General features: G+C 34.9%; 1 protein-coding gene across 1 annotated transcript; it reads right to left on the bottom strand.

Annotated features, from left to right (window-relative positions):
* Window positions 1-2,429: 2,429 nt before the first annotated feature.
* Window positions 2,430-17,371, bottom strand: tmem248 (transmembrane protein 248). Its single transcript, XM_051109367.1, has 7 exons — window positions 17,085-17,371; window positions 14,218-14,376; window positions 12,116-12,401; window positions 9,974-10,124; window positions 6,318-6,501; window positions 4,711-4,854; window positions 2,430-4,579 (listed from the first exon to the last, which is right to left on the bottom strand). The coding sequence occupies exons 1-7, from the start codon at window positions 17,085-17,087 to the stop codon at window positions 4,559-4,561; spliced, it is 948 nt and encodes a 315-aa protein (XP_050965324.1). The 5' UTR covers window positions 17,088-17,371; the 3' UTR covers window positions 2,430-4,558.
* Window positions 17,372-17,431: the final 60 nt, after the last annotated feature.

Here is a 17,431-nt window from a genome sequence, read left to right as displayed (position 1 = left end):
TGTGTTGACATTGTAAAACTGTGAATTATGTTTGGCGGACCACATATAGGGTGACCACCTGATAATAGGGATGTTGCGGGACATAGTCGTGATTTTGCGGGACAATGTGGGACACGTGTGAGACTGATACATTTTCTACTGTTATGCTATGTAAATACTGATTACATCCGTTGTCATATGCGCTGATCTGTGTTTCTGAGCGCGCACAGGAAAACGAGAGAAAGCACGTCTTTTTTTATGAGTGAAGAGAATCTACCTGCGAGAGAAGAGATTTGTACTTGCGCATTTTGATGCATTACAATAGTGCGCTGCAGACATTTGTCATTAAAACAACGCCATAGAAACCGCCTCATATGAACTATTAAAATAAGAGGAAAATCGCGTCTGAAAGCTGCATCGTTTTTTTTAATTGGTTAAGATGAATGGAGAATATCTTGTTTTTCCGTGTGCGCTCGACCAGGGGCGTCGCTAGGGCTAATCATTCGGGGCTCGAGCCCCGAAAGTTTTTACTCCAGCCCCGAAAGTTTTTTTGTATGGCCCTATGATTTCCACGGAATTTGACAAAGTTTGAATGATTTAATCAAAAGTTGGTCATTAAACTTAAATCAAGTCGCGATATGGACTAGTATCTGTAAATATTATGCCGCAAAAGACTATTTAAATATGAATCCTGCATGTTCTGCGTGTCTTTTTATGAATGAACGGCGCGGATGCGCGGTTTCGTTTTCTACACATGTAACACTGACACGTGCAGTGATTTCAACGTCTGCCGTTTCACTAAATGAGGACATAAAGACATTAAATGCTCACATAAAGAAATTTAAAAGTATTCACGGCAAGTCGACAACCCGTCAAAATAAAAGTTCGGTTTAACTTTATTAATCATTCAGTATAATGTACGTGCCTACTACTACTACTATTAATTAATAAAAATGTATATTTTTTAACACAATGTTTCTTCCATGTTTTATATTTTTATAGGAAATAGTTTAATAATTTTCATTAAAAGATCAATTAAATCAATATTTTATACCTTCATTTGACAACCAGAAAAATACACAACACAGAATTCCATAAGGCTATTGTAAAAATAAATAAAAGTTGTTTTTATGCATTCAAATAAACAGACATGCTAAAACATATTTGGTAACAATAAAACGTAAAGTGAGAAAAAAAAAATTAAACATTTCATGGGGTCCTAAACATGTAATTTTTCTTAACTTTTGATAAATTGACAGTAAATTGTATAAGATTCATGGTTTTAATTAATTACACATGATTAAATACATTTTGATTAATAAAATTAAATTTAACCATTAAAAAGAAGACCAGAAAAATGAAAACAGAAAACAGAATTTGAAAAAAATAAAATAAAATGGAATTTGGGAAAAAATAGGGCCCTATTTTTGCATCCGACTATATATTTGTTACAGTTCTAAATACATTTTCAAATGTATTATTTTATTTGTCTAACATATTTTTGTAATGTCACAATTTTGTTATAATACTTTGATATGTTTGCTATTTGCAGTGATTAGTATTTACTATTGTTAATAGTGTGACAAGGTCTTTAACACCCAGTTTAATGCCCCCGGACCCACCTAGAAGGATCCAGGTTCAACCACTTGTGTCTAACAAAATCTTATCTGAGCTCCCACCCACTACCACTAGCCCCTGATGTTTTGGCACAAGCCCCGGATGTTTTAAAATCCTAGAAACGCCCCTGCGCTCGACCATTTTTCGTCGGTAGTTCTAGATCACTTGATGAGGTCCGCAAATCCTTTGTGCAGAAACTATGCCGCAAAAAAAATAAATAAAAGCCTTCTTAAAAAGGCAAAAGAACGCATAGACATTTTCTTAATATTATCATTAAAAACCAACAGACTGATAAAAACGCGGGACATTTTCTCAATAGACCATTTCGTCAGATGTAAACATACTGGTCCCAATACACTTCCTGTTTCTTTTTTTTTTTTAACTTTACACAAACATCACAAAAAAAATACAATCAACATAACATTTGACTGGATGAAAATGTTACATTAGCACCTTTAAGATGTATTTGTATATGTGAAATAAAATAAAAAAATAAAATACAAAAAAAACAGGAAGTGCTTCTGCCCCAGTGTTGTTTACATCTAGTGAAATGGTCTATATGCGACGTGCGGGACAAAAATCACGACTATGTCCCGCAACAGCCCTATTGCCAGGTGGTCATCCTAGACAAGGGGCGAAAATGCTGTGCAGTACAACGCAAAGCGGGACAGGTGGTCACCCTAGCCACATTTAATACATTTCAGTAGAAAAACTGCGGGCCGTTTGAAATTCATTCACGAGCCAGACCTTGGACATCCCTGTCCTGAAACAAGACAAAACCTGAACCATGAAACTGGTCTTTAATAAGATGACAAAACACCAACGACACAAAGTCAGTGTTATCTCCGATTTTATTCAGCAAAGCATGTGCCTACAATATCTTACAAACAGAACAAAAACAGAGGGATTGTCCTCATACAAACAGGTCAGCAGGTAGAACATTTACAATCATGCATCAGGACGAGTCAAAGGGCTCGCGACCCGGAACCGGCGAGAGTTTGCGCCACGAGTTCAGACAAGGAAAGGACCTTCTACCACTTACAAATACACTTCACCCAAATGCTACGAGCCCAAAGGAAGGACGAGGGGGGAAGATCAATATGATCTGAGCATCAGGCAGCATCCGTGGAATTTGTCGTCATTTTCCATTGTCCTCCAGCAGCACTGAAAGACCAACTTTAAATGAGCGCAGAAATGATGCATTATGAAGCAGAATGCTCTCGCTATCAGAAAGGCTCATCTCACAATCCCAAAAAGAAACTAGACGTGAGCAAACGTCTCAGAAAAAAAGCAAACGCATCAGTCGAATGCACAAATAAACACCTCAAATGCAAGATATTGCTATTCAAAGAGGTTTCAAAGCATGTAATCATTTAGCATTTTCCTCTAACTTGAAAATCTAGCCGGCTAGTTATTGTAGGATGGACATTAGCGAGCAAAACAAGTGTTCGCTCTTATACATCAACAGAAAAAGCACAAGTGAATTTCAGTTTTTCCACAACCATTACTGCAGTTTTGACTCGGAATTGGATATGAAATGGGGAGGAAGTCAGTGTGAGCGGTACGTACGCATTTATTTCAACTCAGCATTTTGAACCGAAATATAAAAGACAAGGTGGTGAACATGGGTGAGACAGTGCAAAGGCACATTAGTGGTTGGACGCTTGTTTATTATGGGCTAAAGAAAAGAAGTGCTGATGAACCGTGACTGACGCAGCTTGAGAGGGCTGTAATTAAGCAAGGCATGATGGGAAAATGGGTTTGTTCATAAAGAGCGGTGAAACTTTGTAGGTGGAGAGGACAAAGATGCAATGCAAAACCAAACAGAAGCTTGAACTAGACAGAATATGCGATATGATGCTCGATATGCGCTGGAAATGAATCCTAACGAATGGTTTGGAAGGCAAAAAGACAGGTCGCATATTGCACTAAGATTAAAACGAAACGGAGGCATCGCTTAAGTATCAAATGAGGCATGGAACAAAAGGATACAAAGGCAAGAAACACGATGGTTGAAAAAAGGTAGAAATAGTTTTGTAAAAAACAAAACAGGAAAACGAAATGAAGAATGTGATTACAAAAAAAAAAAAAAAATATCTACAAGAATGATTTACATTTTTTTAAACTACAACGTTAAATGTACAAGAGATCGATGCTGCATCACTTGCTGTTAATTTGCTGATTTTACAAATACATTCATTTGAAGTGTTCAGAAAACCCAAGCCATTCAGATTTCAACACAAAAACCCATTGATCCAACAACATGGTGACATTCTGAGTATGATGGTTTTATTTGCTTTTAAGCAGATTTAAATCAAACGCTGTGTCAACTTCCACTCGGGCATCTCGTAGACACATTCTATAATTCTGATGATAAGCATGTCATATAGAAGCCTGCGGTTATTTCTAGTGGAACTCGTCCAAAGATCATGATCAGCAGGTTGATCATGGTACGTGGCAGAGATCCACACAAAGAGGAATCAAAAGAAACGCCACTGCGGAACTGCAATGGACGCATATGAAAGGGTCTGTTAAGACAAAGACACAAGAGGAATGACAAGGCGGAGAAATCACGGGAAGTGATCTGATCGAGAACACAAAGAGCGAGCGTGAAAAGGGATCAGATTTAGCGGAGGTGATATTCCCCGTTCGAACATCTCTAGTCAAACACCGTCCTCTGTTGATAGCTGGATATACTGAACATTTACAGGATGGCACAGGGTGCAGGGGGAAGCTCAGGCAGACTGCTTCTGTACTGAATTTAAGAGTCCTATCATTATTTACACAGTAGATACAGGCACTTAAAAGTCTTTGGTTGGAGTGACCCAACATTGCAGAGTAATGCATTCACAGAGCTTTTTTTTTTTTTTTGCACCCTTCTCCTGGGTTCAGTAGGCAACATGTAGTTTTCTCACTTCCCTTTCCGATATGCTTCGGTTCAGATGTTCACCTTCGACCCCACTTATCCCGCAGACAAGGCCACCTGTGAGAAAAAGAGCCACTTTTAGTATTCAAGCTGGATGATGACGTCGACATGTCAGCTTGGCTGCCAGGCTTAGTTATTCTTTAACTAGCCGACTAATCCCACGGATCATCTCATATCTAGAGTCGTACCTTTTCTGGACAGAAATCTGGGTTGTTCTGTCGAACTTTGCCTGGTCTGCCCTTGATGACTGCATAGCAGAACATTGTGATGACCATCACAAACAGGAAGTAGCTGGTGTGCATGAGGTGCAGGTTAATGAGAGAGCGATCGTCCTATCGGGAGAATGAGTGCACACTTTAATTATAGTGAGGATATGACAACCTGCACAACACAACTTGCCGCTGTGTTAAAATTGAAAAAAAAAATAAAATAAAAATTGCAAATTAAAACAATAGACTTAATATTCTACATAATATTCTACACAACAAAAACTAAACTAAACTACAAAACAAAACAAAATAAAATATACAAAAGCACAAAATATAAACCAAAAATTAATACAAAATAAAATAAAAATAAAATACAGTACAATAAATAAAATAAAATACAAAACCAAACTGAACTAAACTAAAAATACAAAATTAAATACAAAAAAAAAAAAAAAAAAAAAACATACAAAAGAAAATAAACTAAACTAAAATACAAAAAAATTAAACAAATAAAAAAATACAAAACAAAATAAAAAATAAAATACAACTCTAAACTAAACTGAAATACAACACTAAAACAAAACAAAAATATATACAAAAAAAAAAAAAAAAAAAAAAAAAAAAAAAAAAAACCCAAATACTAAAAATAAAATACAAAACAAAATAAAATGATAAAATAAACTAAACAAAACTAAAATACAACAAAAAATAATAAAATGAAAAAAAACAAAAAAACAAAAACAAAAACTAAACTACAAAACAAAAAAATAAAACAAACAATACTAAAACTAAACTACAACACAAAAATAAAAAATATAAAAATAAGATACAATACAAAATAAAATAAAATAAAACAAAATACAAAACTAAACTAAACTGAACTAAACTAAAATACAAAACAAACAAACAAAAAAAAAACTAAACTGAAATACAAAACAAAATACAATAAAATAAAATACAAAAATTAAACTAAACCAAAATAAATTAAATACAAAATAAAATAAAAACACAAAAAATAAAACACAAAATAAAATAAACAAAACAAAATACAAAATAAAAAAATAATGACAGAAAATCACTGTGGTTGCTAAGATGTTCTGAGTCCCTATTTACTGGTATTATGATGGGTTTTCATTGATGTGTGATGTTTCATTGATGATGTTAATTCTTTCTCCACCATTGATAGGATTTTACATCATTTATGAGACAATGCTTTCCTTGCAATTTACAGAATTTTTTCGGCCTTCCATGTTTTCACTGTTACACGGTAAGCACGGAAAGCAAACCACTCTATCTGTGTTCTGATTATTGCACCGAATCTGATCCAGACATAGTCTTTGACAAAAACACAATTTTCAAAAATGTTCAAAATGGTGCTCTTTTAACAAAAAAGAATGCTTGAAGCTAGAATATAACAGAGTTTTTGTTTAAAGGCAGAGGCTCTTTTCTTTCTTTTGACATATTGCATGTTGAGATGTGTTTTGTGGTGTTTTGAGGCGTTTGGTTGTTATACATTAGTACTGTACTTTCACAAGCCATTTAAAAATCATACAGATGATTTTGCTTTGTATTGCTGACATACTCACATCTGGAACGATGACAGTGAGCTTGGGATTCAGTGTGTGATACACCTTCCCAATGGCACCTTTGTAACACCAAAAGGGGTTGTACTCCTGTGTGTACTTAGTGTCCGAATCTCGTGCTGTGGTGAAAATCTTGTACCAGGACGTGGCATTGCTGTAGGTCTCTGGGACACAGTGAGGCGGCTGCCTGCAGTGGATTTTCAAAACAAGGCATGAATTACCCATTTTAGATGCAGGAAACTCCAATTAGCACTCTTAAAAATCTAGCCTCAGATTTGTAACACGAATTTGCACTATGCTGCAAGTCTTCCATGTGCCCTCTGTGTATATTCTTTTTGTTTCTGCCATCTGAGTCAGTTAAAGAGACAGTTCACCTGAAAATTAAAATTTGCTGTCAGTTTACTCACCCTCAGGCCATCCAAGATGAAGGTGACTTTTTTAGAACAGTGAAGGAGATTTTTAGCTGAATCATAGCCCTTGGTGACTCATAAAATGCAAGTCAGGCAAGACAAAATTAATACACATGGCTTCTGACAATATATTGAGGTCTGATGAAGCAAAACAATCAGTCTGTGCAAGAAACTGAACATCATTTACAACATTATTACCTGTAATTCATAGTCGCAAACGAACAGCAACAGGTTCTTTCAGACGGTTTTCAATTTTAATGAACTGGTTCAAAACCCAGATTCACCAGTTTGTTTACATAATCATGGAACTACATTATTTAAACGCCCTAACACCCAATAATAATGTGAAAGATGGATGTTTTACACATCTACAGCATGTAAAGGGTATAATTTAGTCTTAATCATGTAATCAATAACTATGAGAAACCATAAAACTTTAATATCTCCTCTTCATTTAAGTGCTCGGATCACACATGTTGAATCATGAGTTTTTTCCTCAGTTCAGTCTACTGCTGAAGCAACTGGAGCATCATATATGCTGGTTTATTGGATCATTTCAAGTCGTAGTGGCTGTTTGTCATGTCCTAAAGTGAGTTTTGATTGAGTAACTTGCAATTTGTGCTGTTCGAGCCAGGTTCAGTCTAATTTGGTGCGCTGGTTCATCCAGTCCACTTAAAAGAACCAGTTTAAAAGAATGATTCATTCATACTGTTTGCTTAAAGGGGTCATCGGATGCAAAGTTCACTTTTACATGTTGTTTGAACATTAATGTGTGTTGGCAGTGTATGTACACATCTACCCTATAATGATAAAAATCCATGCAGTGGTTTTTATTTTAATCTGTAAAAATAATATCCCCTTTTCCGAATCGAGCCATTCTCACACCGGCAGAGGCCGCTCCCACGATAGTTGATTGACATGAGCGTCTTACCTCAGACACGCCCTAAATCAGCTGTAACAGTCCGACCTCCATTGTTTCGATGCCGGCGCAGGGATGCAAGTTAGACAAGAATATCTCCGATTGAGCGATTGAGGTGTTGTGTTGCTGGATGTAATAATGAACATAGTGGTCGTCATTTACTCCCAACATCTGAGCCGCTGAAGATGCAGTGGATTACGTTTGTTTATGAAGGGAATGCGCCTCCCGATCTACATAAATGTGTCTGTGTTCACGCAAGTCATTCCTGATCCAGCTTCACCTACAGCAGAGTAAAGGTTTTTTTTTATGAATCTCTGCAATCACCTTTCCTAATAATGTGCTAGTTTCGCGGCTAAACACGCTAAATGCGGTTAAAGTAAACAGTCTCTCAGAGAGGGGCGGGGCGAGCAGAGCTCATTTGCATTTAAAGGAACAATCCATCAGAATGGGTTGATTTTTGCAGAGCTCATTTTGACAAGGTAAAAAGGGTGTTGTTTTACACTCCCACTGAGATTTTTTAACCAAAGTATATAACAGACTTTTCATTAAAACCCTAAAGAATCATATCAACTTGTGGAAAATGGGCATCATATGGCCCCTTTTAAAAACCGGATCACACCAAGCCGTCTGTTTGTTTGGTGTAGTTTGTTTGGTGTGTTCTACACATCTGTGACAGTTTGCCTGATTCAACGTGTTGAAACGGTATCTGGGCTGTCGACGAGAGTGAGAACTCTGATTAAATGTTCAGTTTAGCGAACGAGTCAGTGCCCGAGAATTAAAACGAAATTGACTGAAGGCAACACAGACAGAAGGCTATGCTAATGTTTCATATATCTGTGTATATCTTGTATATCATTATTTCAGTTTCTCCTTTTGAATAAGGAATATATAATAGAATATATACTACCGTAGTGGTGTATACAGGCTTTTTGAAAACCAAATCTTGTGTTTTATTAAGAAAAAACATTTTTTTATTAAATTATTTTTATATTGCAAATTTTTCCTTTTTTAGAGAAACATTGCCTTTTTGGTCCAGATGTTGTCGACGCAACAACACCATCGGCTTGCTAGTTCTTTGAAGCTGGCCCGGTGTGTCCCGGCCTTAAGGCTACAGATAATGTTGTAAATAATGTACAGTTTCTTGCACAAATCAATCGTTTTGCTTCATAAGACCTCAATATATTGTCAGGAGCCAGGGTATATGATTTTTTGACTCTCAAGTGCAACAATCATTGCCATTGGTTTACAAAAAAAAACAACAACAACAAAAAAAAACAAAACAACTTCTTTACTGTTCTGCTGAAGAAAAAAAAAAAAAATACATCTTGGATGGCCTGAGAGAGAGTAATTTAACACCAAATTTTAACTTTGGGGTGAACGATCCCTTTAAACACTCATTTCTGAGGTCTTAGCTACTCAGCATACAAACAAACAAACAAACCTACAACAAGATTTCCATTCAAACTAAAATCATAAACCTAGGCTATGCGGTACTAGTTTCCAGAGCAAAATACAAAACTGTGACATTTCATTCACTGATGTGTTTCACGCTTTAGTGCTTCCCTGTCTGCAACCTAACAAAATAAAAGCTTGCTTATTTTAGGTTTGATAATGTTAAAAATGTATTTATATTATATTATATTATATATATTTATATATATAAACTAAAAGTGCATTTAATAATTGTTACCATTATTAATTATTTTATTTTTCTTAATTCTATTTAATGGGTCACACTATGTGCAGTGTGAGCGCCAAACCAAATCACCACGTGATCTCATGAGAACCGGACTGAAAAACTTATGCATGTAAGCATATATTTACGAGCCCATCATACCAGGGATATTATTGATAACTAAACATGCATATTTCATATATACATTTTTTACATCTACTTATCTGGCTCACAGTGAAAGAGAGCTTTCCTTATGAATGCAAGAACAAATATTACTAATATTTACTAATATCACTAAAATGGTCCAGCATCTCTGTAACCCTACAGAGGACAAGCGGTTTGGAGAATGGACAGGATGGACTAATTTTAATTAAAACAAAAAAAAATTGAAAATTGAGAAAAAAAAAAAATATATATATATATATTTAAATTACAAAATGTTGTAAACTACTGCACTACTTTTTAAATATTGTGAATATTACACACACACATAAATATATATATATACACATACATATATATATATATATATATATATATATATATATATATATATATATATACTTAATTGATAACAGACATCCTGTCATATGAGCAAAAAGTATACACACAAAAAGTAAAGTGATTTGGTGTGTATGTTTGTATGGACACTTACACTGTGACTGGGAAGACATTACTGGCTGCTGTGATGGTCATACAGGTACTGAAGACCATCTGCTCACAACGACCATGCAGAACGCACTCATCTGAGTTCCAGGCTACCGGCAGAGTGAAAGTGATGTTCATCTCTTCATGGGCCTCTCTGCCTTTAATGACACAAACACACCCACACAGAGTCAGCATGTTCTGCAAAACAAAGGGAGCTTAGATGTGCCTGCAAGTCATATCTAGAAGGTATTCAGCTCTGGCCTCTCTCCCACTGTTATCCCTTTGTGCACAATGGACCATTGTTTTAACTGGACTACGTTCAGCCACAACACCAGGAGAGAGAGAGAGAGAGAGAGAGAGAGAGAGAGAGAGAGAGAGAGAGAGAGAGAGAGAGAGAAACAACAAAAAAACAAAAAAAACCCCACAACATCACAGCGATAACTTTCCAATCTGATCTGTATGAATGAAACAGACAGCCAACTTGACTGAACTCTTCTCAAAATTTCCAAACATACTCATAAGTAATATAATGTAATTATAATATGTTGTATATTGCTATTTAAATATTTAAGGTTAGTAAGATCAAAAGTGAAATTAATGACATGACATTTCTTACAAAAAAATATCAGTTTTCACAAAAATATTAAGCAGCACAACTGTTTTCAGGAGTACTAATAAGAAATTTTTCTTCAGGACCAAGTCTGCATATTATTAGTAATTAGTATTAGTTAGTAAATGCCATTACAGGAATAAATTACATTTCAAAACATATTTAAATAGAAAACAAAAAAAAGTTATTTTCATATAATATAATATAATATAATATAATAGCTAATACTGTCCACAACTCAACGTGTAACAATAAAGTAGAAGTTTGCATTGGTTCTTGGTTGGTTGTTTATTTTTTTTTTTTGTTCCAGAGAGAGAGAGGGAAAAATATATTAATTTGAAGTATTTTAAGATACTGTATGCCACAGAATAGGTGCCATGGCTGTTTTCACATATAGATATTAGTGCGTCAATCGATTAAAAAAAAAAAAAAAAAAATAAATAACCAGGCACACACACATCCCACCTAACATTAAAGTTTTTAAATATACTTTTATATTGCAACAATTTCACATTTAATCTTAAAATTATTGTAGAATCAACAAGATGGTACATTTTCAATATTTGTTTAATGGATTTTTTTATGACTGAAGGCGGAGAGGAATAGTTATTTTTTTCCCTAATATTTAATCATCAACTATAGCCATTCAACATTACAGTATAATTGAGAGCTCAATTTTTACATTTATTTAACTTCACAAAAATAACAACTACTAATTTAAGTGAACTTAAAATATTCTTCACATAAACCCACTATTTACCTGTGCCCTTCAGCAAGTAGGTAATATACAGAAATTAAATAAAGTTATTAAACTCTAAATTCTAAATTAAATATATATGAATCCTTAGAGCTATAAAAGTTATTGATTTCTTCTTCATTCTTTTGTTTTTTGATTAACAGACATCACAGCAGCTGGGTTATTAGGTTATTTGCCTCCTATTACTTTAAGAGCCACCACTGCTGAACATGACACACATGCTCATAGTTTCTTTTGCGCTTTAATGTGAAATGATACAGGCTACAGCGTGCGGCATTGTATTTGCGCTTGCAATTGAAGAGCATGCTCTACGAGCACAGAATAAGGGCTGTATGATTGCAGTTCACTTGTGAAGAATATTTTAAGTTCACTTAAATTAGTAGTTGTTATTTTTGTGAAGTTAAATAAATGTAAAAATTGAGCTCTCAATCATACTCTTGCAGTTCACTTTTGTTCTACTGAAGCTCCCTCGTCACTCAGTGAAAATGGAGCGCGAAGTTGGAACACGAAGTTGGAGAGTACGTTATGTGTTAATGGTCTTTCCCCACTGAAAGATATAGCTGTCTATATTCAAATATAGGTTGTTTCCCCATCGAGGAACTGCAAACTTCTTAGTGCATAGTACAAATATCCAAGTTGAGAAACAGTCTATGTGAAAAACAGCAAAAAAAAACAGCTGACAAAATCAATGACCACATGCAAGTATGTTATCAGATGGCACACAACCAAGTTAAATTTCCAACAAAACCCCACACACAGGAAAAAAAAATATAGAGACATACTAGCAAGGCCAACTTGCTGCCCCAGGACACTGGCATAGAGATGGGTAATATTGCGTGAGTAGCCCCCAAATGGCCTCAGAGGATCCAGGGTCAACGTGATGGGCACAGAGATGTTGATCGGCCCCGGGTCTTCCAGCAAGGGTGGCGACTGGGTGCTGGATCGCGTCTGACTGCTGGTCACTGTGCTCTCTGGTGTGATGGACTCATTCAAGCTGTGCTTGAGGGTCTCGTTCTCTGAGATGCAAAAGTCAAGCTCGTTGAAGCGGAGAAGGAAGGTGTTCCAATCCTAGAAAAAAACAAAATTGATCAATTCCAAAGTACATTTTACCTCAACCATTTCCTGATCAATATTAATGCCATGATTAACCAAAACTATTAAAGGAGAAGTCCACTTCCAGAACAACAATTTACAAAATTTACTCACCTCCTTTTCATCCAAGATGTTCATGTCTTTCTATCTTCAGTCGTGAAGAAATTATGGTTTTTGAGGAAAGCATTTCAGGAGTTTTCTCCATATTCTTCATTGGTGCCTCGATTTTGAACTTCCAAAATGTAGTTTAAATGCAGCTGCAAAGGGCTCTAAACGATCCAAGCCGAGGAAGAAGTGTCTTATCTAGCGAAACGATCAGTCTTTTTTTCTTTTTTCCCAGAAAATAAAAATTTGTTTACATTTTAAGCACAAAAGCTTGTGCAGCACAGGCTCTGGGATGCGCATCCATGATACTACGCATCACATCTAAGTTCATCGTCTGTGTACTCCGGCTCAAAAAGGTAGAGTATGGCGAAAAACTCCATCTCACGAGCTTTTGTGCTTAAAAAGTAAACAAATTTTTATTTTCTGAAAAAAAAAAAAAAAAAAAAAAAAAAAAAAAAAAAAAAAAACGATTGTTTCACTAGATAAGACCCTTCTTCCTTGGCTGGGATCGTTTAGAGCCCTTTGAAGCTGCATTTAAACTACATTTTGGAAGTTCAAAATCGGAGCACCAATCAAGTTCATTATATGGAGAAAAATGCTGAAATGCTTTCCTCAAAAACCATAATTTCTTCACGACTGAAGACAGAAAGACATCAACATCTTAGATGATAAGGGGGTGAGTAAATTTTTTGTAAATTGTTGTTTTGAAAGTGGAGTTCTCCTTTAAAAACCATTTGTCATACTGAAATAAAGGTGAAATAAATTATAATATATTAGATGAAAAAAACTAAAATAGAAATTATGTTATTTAAACATACTCTTGTTTCAATGCCTTTGACCACTAAATGAAAGAAAAGAAAAGAAAAGAAAAGAAAAGAAAAGAAAAGAAAAAAAGAAGAAACTGTACACAACTGTAGTTTAAAACAATTATTGCTGGGCAATGATTAATCGCAATTAATCACATCCAAAAAAAAAAAAATATATATATATATATATATATATATATATAATATATATGAGTGTACTGTGTATATTATGTAAAGACACACACATACAGTACATATTTTGAAAAGAAATTGCATGTACATATTTATATTGTTTATATTATACATAAATATATTCAATATATAAACATATATTCTTCATAAATATATACATGCATGTGTGTGTATTTCTATATACATAATATATATACACAGTACACACACATATATTATGTACACAAAAACTTCTATTTTGGTTGTCGTTGCCCAGCACTAATATAAATAAATATAATTAGATCAAAAATAAAAAATAAATAGAAATGTTGGCTTGATGGCTGAAAATTATACTACACATAAATAAATAAATAAATAAATAAATAAATAAATAAATAAATAAATACTAAATTACTAAAAATCAAACTGAAAAAAAAAAAAAAAAAAAAAAAACTGAAATAAAAAAAATTATAAATACAAAAAAGTAAAAATATTAAAAATATTACATGAAAAAAATACAAACTACTAAATTACTATATTACTAGAACTACAATTAAATTGAAAAGCGAAAATCTAAAATTGTTAATTTAAAATATCAATATAAAAATACTACTAAAATAACACTGGTCTACTAATCATTAACTACTAAAGAATTTTCAAAGGTTCACACATTTGCTCACACATTTAGGCTAAACCAAGTCATTTCCTACCTCAGTCATTTCTGGTGATTTGATCTCCTTGATCTTAAAGAAGTATCCTATAGTGAGGAAAGCGATAGCCACGGCGCTGACGCTGACCATAAAAATGACCAGCGGTGGACGGTTGCTTATGTAGGTCTTCAGATTCTCCAGTGGATTCAACAACAACACCTGCAACAAGAAAAGAGTCCCTCAAGCTTAAGGAAACTTTCACCTACATCAACACTGCTATTGAATTCACGGGCACTGAACCACACGCCAGTAAATTCTAATTAACTTCTGTCAGCTTCTGAATAAGAACCGGTTCGTGTTCTTAATCCTACCTGTGAGGCACAAAGGTTTGCTAAGCACTAACATATGGCTCTAAGTCAATATTTTGGTCTTATTATTCATTTATTTGTTCTCTCTTCACCTCCATGTATGACAAGAGATGAACTGTGAGGTTTCACAACTTGCTTTACAAATCTTTTAGACGTGTAAACACCAGTTAACGCACATTATCAGTATCAGTTAGGATTAAGCAATAAAACATCAAATATTGTTGCAGCTTAAGAATAATTTGAGGACTATAACTCAATTGTGTTGAAAGCAACCAGAGATACTGTCAAACAGTTTAGGGTGTAAAAATGCAAGGAGAAGGCCACACCCCACACACACTAGAACAAACTCAAACAAACGGTTGAATGAGTTGACAAAAAGAACAATACTATCAGTGAATACCTGAGACCTTCTTCAGACAAATTAAAAGTGGGGCATAGATTACAAGATCATGCTGGTTTGTACATTATGCAACATATACAACTACCTCATGTTATTGTGAATTTAAGCATACATTTCTATCCTTATGGCTGTATTTTGAATATGAAAATAAAATCACTGACATCAACAATCTATAATTCTTTCTTTTAAATATTGGATCCAAATTGATCTTGTTCAGTTCCATTAATGGAGTGCATTCTTCATCAGATGATTTTAACAATATTTAATTTCATTCAGTGAGTGATGTATAATTATACACATATTTTCTGAAAAAAAAAAAAAAAATCATAAAAATAGTTATTATACATTTGTAATTCCATTTGGTAAAAATGTGTCAACATTTTGGCAGTCTGATCAACAATAGCTGAAGAAAGAGCACAGCTGATATTTAAATTTACTTGCCACAATTCTGATTGGTGGAGATTCCTCTGCAGAATCATGGGTAATGTAGTTTTCTCATGAAGTATTCCGATTTAATTAGATAATAAATTATATAAAATAAATAAATAATCTAAGCAAATAAATACATATTAATATTAAATTAATAAAAATAAACCATTCAAACTGAAATAAAGTAAAAATGTTAAATGCAAATTAAAAATATTACATAAAAACAACATTTGGCACCCTGATCAACAATGGCTGAAGTAAGATTACAGCTGATATTCAAATTGCTTGCCGCAGTTCTCTGATTGGTGGAGATTTCTCTGCAGAATCGGGGTAATGTAGTTTTCTCATGAAGAATTCTTATTTTGTACGTAATGTTTTAAAAAGAAGTTGGCTGCAACAGAAGCATCTGTTACGCTGCATGATATTGCAAAATTATGTTTTATCACGGGGTGCCCAACCCTGTTCCTGGAGAGCTACCAGAGTTTAATTCCAACGCTGATCAAACACCCCTGTCTGTAATTATCAAGTGCTCCTAGTTGGTTCAGTTGTGTTTGATCACGGTTGGAGCTGAACTCTGCAGGATGCTACATTTCCAGGAACTGGGTTGAGCACCCCTGTTTTATCATACTGAAAACTCTGCATTGTTAGGTCCAATACTTGTTCAGCTGAAACCAGAAATGATCTCAAGAACTGACAAAAAGACTGCCAAGGGACATATTTTTAGAAAAACTTCTTTCTAGTAAAGAATTCGAAATAGAATTAGTATTGTAAAGTTCCTTACGATTCAACTATTTTACAGATGGGTCTAAATGACAGTTATTTACTTATCCCACATTGCTCCAAATACACAATATTTGTTGTTGTTGTCGTTTTTTTTATAGCCTAGTTCTCCACGCAACCACAGATCATGGTGATTATGTCTGTCAGTCTTTAAAGTCACCATGAAATCAAAATGGATAACTTTAATTTTATGTAACTTTGAAGTGTTAAATTATTTCTCCACCCTCAAAGTGTGTGAAAAACCATTAAACGATGTGTAAACAGACCTTTCACAAGAATATCAATTCATAAATTGTATTTTTGAATTGTTAGGTCCTATACTTCTTGTTGAATCCATGTCAAACCTCAACAATTGGCAACAGACTGTTGAGGGAAGAATTTTTACAAACATTTCTTTCTTTACAAGTAGTAAAGGAATCGTTAATGAACCAGAATCATCAAGAAGAAATCGGAAGTAGAATAGTTAAGTTCCTTGTGATTCGCATCCCTGTTTTTACAGACTGGCGGATACACTCTGTTATTTTCTCTTGGCGTGTATCATATTTGCTCAGAGACTGTTTTATTATACTGCCGATGATGGCCTGAATCTCTCGACCTCTTAGTCATAGTCTGCAGTACATTTCGAGCTGTCAATTCTACACGACGGCTGTGTCAAACCCCAGTAAGGATGTATTTGTGGGGCATCGCCGGCGGGTCTGTGACACCTAAAAATGCAGTAAAGGCAGGCGACTTACTATGTTTTGACACACAGCCGACATCTAGCTGCTTGTGTTAGCTACAAGCTCCGATCTGAACATCACGTATCATTAGTGTTATCACAAAAACAGCTCAATCTGGCAACACAAAACGCAAGCAGCTATGCAGCCAACTAGTTATGCAACCACCTCCAACCACAAAACTACGACCTGTTAAGCGATTAACGTAAAACAAGCTGGAAATCTCAAACTCACCATTTTGCCCCCGCGAGTGCGCACGACAGCTGCAGGCGGCTAACGCTAACAGACTCAAGCCTAACGGGCCTGAGCGACAAACACACAGCTGACAGCGGTATAGAAGCGCACAACACCCCTTCCCATTATTTGCAGGTGCGCTATGTTCTCAAAACAGGGGTTTGTTTCGCCTTTGCGTCTATAACGAGCTGCTGCTTGACGGAAACTGACTGTAGATGTCTTCTGTGTTTAGGAACCAGCAGAACCAATCGTGTTACTTTCACTTCTCTACGCACGCCCTGATCACGCGAGGCGGGGCTTAGCGCAAGTAGAAAGCCCGTCATTGGCTTATGTAACACTACGCGTGC

The sequence above is a fragment of the Labeo rohita genome, chromosome 5 (genome assembly GCF_022985175.1).
Source record: "Labeo rohita strain BAU-BD-2019 chromosome 5, IGBB_LRoh.1.0, whole genome shotgun sequence".
NCBI classification, from domain to species: Eukaryota; Metazoa; Chordata; class Actinopteri; order Cypriniformes; family Cyprinidae; genus Labeo; species Labeo rohita.
This window is presented reverse-complemented; position numbering and strand designations above follow the sequence as displayed.